This window comes from Engraulis encrasicolus, chromosome 3 (assembly GCF_034702125.1).
Source record: "Engraulis encrasicolus isolate BLACKSEA-1 chromosome 3, IST_EnEncr_1.0, whole genome shotgun sequence".
NCBI lineage: Eukaryota > Metazoa > Chordata > Actinopteri > Clupeiformes > Engraulidae > Engraulis > Engraulis encrasicolus.
The window spans coordinates 8,936,642-8,942,557 of NC_085859.1; the positions used below are offsets into that span (position 1 = coordinate 8,936,642).

Here is a 5,916-nt window from a genome sequence, read left to right on the forward strand (position 1 = left end):
TGGGGTGTCATTCCAGCAGCGAAGTGAATATTGTAATGTACTGGCAATCAAGCAAAGAGCATGTACTGCGTTGCTAGCTACCATGTACTGCGTTGATAACTATCAACACAGCAGGCGACCCATCCGTATGACAACACTGATCGCCTTTTTGACACCTGTTTAGCATGACTGAAGCTTTTTGGTCTCTGTTGTTGACCATGAGCGTCAGTCATTGGTTAGGTCTGCGTGGAATTTGAAAACTATTTTATGGGAATACATGCACCTCTTCTGATGCTGAATTGTTAATGTTATACACCATTACACAAGTAGTTAAAACTGACTTAAAAAAAACAGCTTCAGTGTTGAATGGCTTTTTATGTTGGTCCATAGTAGCCTAACACTGTTGTTGTTGTTGTGTGGTGAACTAAAATCCTGCACCCTGTACATTACTTAAGTTATATACTTACTGGTATTGCTTTGCTCAAAGCGAGGGCTGGAATAAAGCACAGGCTAGATATGGCTGTCAGGGGGGATACAACTTGGGGGATAAAGGTATTATTTGTAGAAATGTGGCAAGATGCTGGTTGAAAAATGAGTCTGCTATTGAGTCAGAGTTTTCAATCTTGTTAATACTCATTATGATGCCATCTACCGAATATTATAGTGGAATCTTCTGTGGGGGCCCACAGGGTTTTGGTCATTCAGGTCTTCTAGAGGTGATTAGCGTGTTGTAGCTGTGTTCTTTAATACTATAGGAGGCGAGGAGATAACTGCTTGGCTCAGTATGCCGGGAGCAGCTGTGAGCTGACAAAAAACGGAGCACTTGCTCTGTAAGGAATGCTTCTTAAGGTGATGAAAGTGTGTAACTAACTCCAGCTGTGTCACTGTGTTCTGTAGTACTGTAGGAGTTGAGGTGAGGAGCGAGCTGATTGGTCAATATGCCGGTGCAGTGCAGTAGCTGTGAGCAGAAGCGTGCGGTGTTGAGGCGACCCAAGACGGGCCACTCGCTCTGCAAGGAGTGCTTCTTCTGGGCCTTCGAGGAGGAGGTGCACCAGACCATCGTGACGGCCGGCCTGTTCCACCGCGGGGAGACTGTCGCCATCGGAGCGTCGGGCGGTAAAGACTCCACCGTACTGGCGCACCTCATGAAGGTGAGGCACCAACACCAAACATCTTCTAGTAGACTAAGATAAATTAAGCCCATAGTTTCTGGGACCCTTGTGACGTTTTCACAGGTGAACGCCCCTTTAGGGTGGGCAGGTTTTCGGTATCTTACTCCACTAGAAGATGTTTGCTAGTACCTCCACACCTCAACTGCAACCTCAGCCCAGTGTCTCCCGTCACATAGCCCCCCACTGACCGTCTGTGCATTCCTGAATGTGTCTCTTAGGATTTTTATGTTTATGGATTGAACACTTTCTGCAGCAGTGATGGCTAAGTCTGTCTGTCTGTCTGTCTGTCTGTCTGTCTGTCTGTCTGTCTGTCTGTCTGCCTGCCTGCCTGCCTCCCTCCCGCCTCTCTCTCTCTCTCTCTCTCTCTCTCTCTCTCTCTCTCTCTATCTCTCTCTCTCTCTCTCTCTCTCTCTCTCTGTCTCTCTGCTTGCATTTCTGTCTAAGGTGCTGAACGAACGCTATGACTACGGCCTGAGCCTCCTGCTGCTCTCCGTGGACGAGGGCATCACTGGTTACCGTGACGACTCCCTGGAGACAGTGAAGCGCAACCAGCAGCAGTACGAGCTGCCGCTGAAGATCGTGTCGTACGAGGAGCTCTATGGCTGGACCATGGACGCCATTGTCAAACAGGTACAGTAGAAATACAATACATTACAGTAAAAATACCATACATTACAGTAAAAAATACCACACATTACAATAAAAAATACCACACATTACAATAAAAAATACCACACATTACAATAAAAAATACCACACATTACAATAAAAAATACCACACATTACAATAAAAAATACAATACCTTACAGTAAAAAATACATTACAGTACAAATGCAATGCTGATTACATTACTGATTTCATTACAGTATAAATACAATACATTACAAATACAGTACAATAAAGTACAGTACTGTAGAGAACAGCAGAGTATCAGTGTCACACGTGGAGCTCTAAGTGCAGCCTGCATGAAACATTCCCACGATTTTCCCTTCGGACAACTTTCTTTGGCCTCTCCTTTAAAAGTGTTGAGATGCAATGTAATGTGATGTAGTATACAGTAATTTATGTGTCTCTGAAGTGTCTGCTGCTAAATGCCAAAAAAAAACCGCTGAAGAAGGCTTCCGCCGAAACGTCTGTCTGTCTGCCATGCTAACCCAGTATTAAAACTGCAAGAAATTGATCCGGGAGTGTGGCTTTTTTACCATACATGCTAAATGCCATTTCACATATTGTACTACTGTACTCTACAGTAAAAGTACTCTACTCTACTACTGCCCTCTACAGGTGGGACTGAAGAACAACTGCACCTTCTGTGGTGTGTTCAGGAGGCAGGCACTGGACCGAGGAGCCATGATGCTCAAAGTGGACAAGATATGTACTGGTAAGAATGGGGGGGTGGTCAGGGCTATTAGTTAACTTTTTCATCACTAGCCAATTTGGCTAGTAGATTTTTAATGCTACTAGCCAATCATACAGTTACTACCAGTGAAAGTGGCTAGTACGTACCTTTACTTTTCTACCAGCCAAACTGAGTGCACTTGTACACGTGTGCTTTCTGACTGTGAGTCTCCGTTTCCCGGCAGGTCATAACGCGGACGACGTGGCGGAGACGGTCCTGATGAACGTCCTGCGTGGCGACATCGCACGCCTGCGTCGCTGCACCGCCATCAGCACGGCCAGCGAGGGAGCGGACGTGGACCCCGACTCAGTCATCCCACGCTGCAAACCCCTCAAGGTGAGTACTGTCATCCCACGCTGCAAACCCCTCAAGGTGAGTACTGTCATCCCACGCTGCAAACCACTCAAGGTGAGTACTGTCATCCCACGCTGCAAACCCCTCAAGGTGAGTACTGTCATCCCACGCTGCAAACCCCTCAAGGTGAGTACTGTCATCCCACGCTGCAAACCACTCAAGGTGAGTACTGTCATCCCACGCTGCAAACCCCTCAAGGTGAGTACTGTCATCCCACGCTGCAAACCCCTCAAGGTGAGTACTGCTCAGTCATCCCACGCTGCAAACCACTCAAGGTGAGTACAGCCATCCCACGCTGCAAACCCCTCAAGGTGAGTACTGCTCAGTCATCCCACGCTGCAAACCCCTCAAGGTGAGTACTGACTCAGTCATCCCACGCTGCAAACCCCTCAAGGTGAGTACTGTCATCCCACGCTGCAAACCCCTCAAGGTGAGTACTGTCATCCCACGCTGCAAACCCCTCAAGGTGAGTACTGTCATCCCACGCTGCAAACCACTCAAGGTGAGTGTGTGTAAGCGTGTGTGTGAGCGAGCGAGTGAGTGAGCGAGTGTGTGTGTCACCATGTGAGTGACCGTGTGTGAGTCAGTGAGCGAGTGATCGAGCGAGCGAGCGAGCGAGTGCGTGAGTGCGTGAGTGAATGTGAACTGATGCAAGGCTAATTACTATACTCAAATGTGTGCTATATGCTTACTGCAATGTGCAATAATGTGTATTATGTCTTTGTGTATGTTTTGCATTTGTGTAGTTATGTTAGCTGCCAGACACCTTAATTCCCCTCGGGATTAACAAAAGTCCTCAACTCTACTCTACTCTATTCTACTATACTCTACTCTACTCTACTCTACTCTTCTCAGTACGCCTACGAGAAGGAGATCGTGCTCTACGCCTACTTCAAGCGGCTGGACTACTTCTCCACGGAATGCATCTACGCCCCCAACGCCTACCGCGGCCACGCGCGAGCCTTCCTGAAGGACCTGGAGGCCGTGAGACCCAGCGCCATCGTGGACGTCATCCACTCCGGAGAGCACCTGTCCGTGCGGCACGGCGTGAAGATGCCCACGCAGGGGTCGTGCCAACGCTGCGGGTACATCTCCAGTCAGGCGCTATGCAAGGTGAGGGGGAGAGAGGTGGTACTATTACACACACACACACACACACACACACACACACACACACACCTGTCCGTACGACACGGCGTCAAGATGCCCACGCAGGGATCGTGCCAGCGCTGCGGGTACATCTCCAGTCAGGCGCTATGCAAGGTGAGGGGGGAGGATAACACACACGCACGCACACACACACACACACACACACACACACACACACACACACACACACACACGTTACTGTCAGGCACTATGCAAGGTGATGGGGAGAGAGGGGGTACTAATCACACACACACACACACACCACACACACACACACACGTTACTGTCAGGCTAATGCACACACAGACACACACACAGACACACACACACTTGTTGCTGTTTTTATTTATTTTATTTGTTTGTACAGTCTTCTTTGTTTTTGCCTTTTTTTCACAGATTCCTTAAATTGACTGATTCTCTCCCTCTCTCTCTCTCTACCCTCTCTCTGTCTTTTGTACTCTCTCTCTCTCTCTCTCTCTCTCTCTCTCTCTCTCTCTCTCTCTCTCTCTCTCTCTCTCTCTCTCCCCCTTCTCTCCTCCACCAGGCGTGTGTGCTCCTGGAGGGTTTGAATCGCGGTCTTCCTCGTCTGGGTATCGGTAAACACCACCGCCTCCACGCCAACATCCTGTCCCAGAAGCCCCTGGACCTCGAGCCCCACCAGGAGCGCAAGCTGAGGGCCGCCGACTTCTAAAGGCCTCTGTATACCGGATCCAACAGCACTGCATGCCGACTTCTAACGATGGAGGACAATGACATTTGTAAACCAACAGCAGCTCCTAGACACTAGACCAAGGACTCGTCTAGTAGAGTGAAAAGCTGAGGGCTGATTACTTCTAACGATGGAGGAGGGTGACATCTGTAAACCGCAGCAGTCACTACTGTAGACACTAGACTCGAACCCCACCCATCAGGAGCGCAGGCTGAGGGCCGCCGACTTCTAAAGGGCCGTAGACACACGTCGCTGCTAGTTACTCGCTCAGCAAATTAACTCAATAGAATGTCAATGTGTTCCAGTGAGACTAGCAGGCGAGTACTGTACAAGCAATGCGATGTGGGTGGATCCCGAGTTAAAAATATTTTATCTTCGAGCGAGGCGAGTAAGCGAGTAACCAATTGGAAGGCAGAGTTCGGTACTTCTCGCCTGTTCATTAGCAGTTAAAGCCGCGGGAACTTTCAGCAAACGTTCCATGAAAGAGAGGCGAGTAGGCGAGCATGGGAGAAGCTAGCAAATAGCAGCGATGTGTGTGTACGGCCCTTAAAGGTCTCCGCATACCGGTTCCAACAGCACTTTGTGCTGTGCACTATCGGTTCTGACAATTTTGGTAACCCCCACACACTGCTGCAGACTTAATGACTGTCCATGCTCATCACAGCAGAACATGGAGAACCGACACTGGTAGAAAAAAAACCCTTCTCAACCAGATTTTTGCAGGTTGAACCGTGGAGCACGGAACAATTGAACTGGTCGCACAAAATGGACAGGCACAGAACACTTACAGAACGGACTGGCCATATATTGCCTGTGGTGTTTTATAACGGAATGGTCGTCAAGACTATAGAACATGATGCATTACTGCTGCTATGGAATCAGTGTACAAATCAGGTCATTGCTTTGCCTTATTGAAATGACTGCTGTTGTTTTTTATATTGCGTCGGCTGAATGTTATGAATGACATTTAGTGTTTTGAGTGCACAACGTGCATCTTAAATTACATTCAAACATTATGTCCGGCACATGAACGGTCCACAGTCTTTAATATTCAGGTTGTGTTTCATTTTATTTTATTGATTTTTAAGTTATCATGCTTTAAATACATGTTTGTGTTATCCTGTCTGTGAATATGGAGCGTCTTGAAGATTCC

General features: G+C 48.1%; 1 protein-coding gene across 1 annotated transcript; it reads left to right on the forward strand.

Moving 5' to 3' along the window:
* Nucleotides 1-895: 895 nt before the first annotated feature.
* ctu1 (cytosolic thiouridylase subunit 1 homolog (S. pombe)) lies at nucleotides 896-5,916 on the forward strand. The gene is made up of 6 exons (XM_063194282.1): nucleotides 896-1,130; nucleotides 1,596-1,781; nucleotides 2,437-2,533; nucleotides 2,736-2,887; nucleotides 3,761-4,018; nucleotides 4,599-5,916. The coding sequence occupies exons 1-6, from the start codon at nucleotides 918-920 to the stop codon at nucleotides 4,743-4,745; spliced, it is 1,053 nt and encodes a 350-aa protein (XP_063050352.1). The 5' UTR covers nucleotides 896-917; the 3' UTR covers nucleotides 4,746-5,916.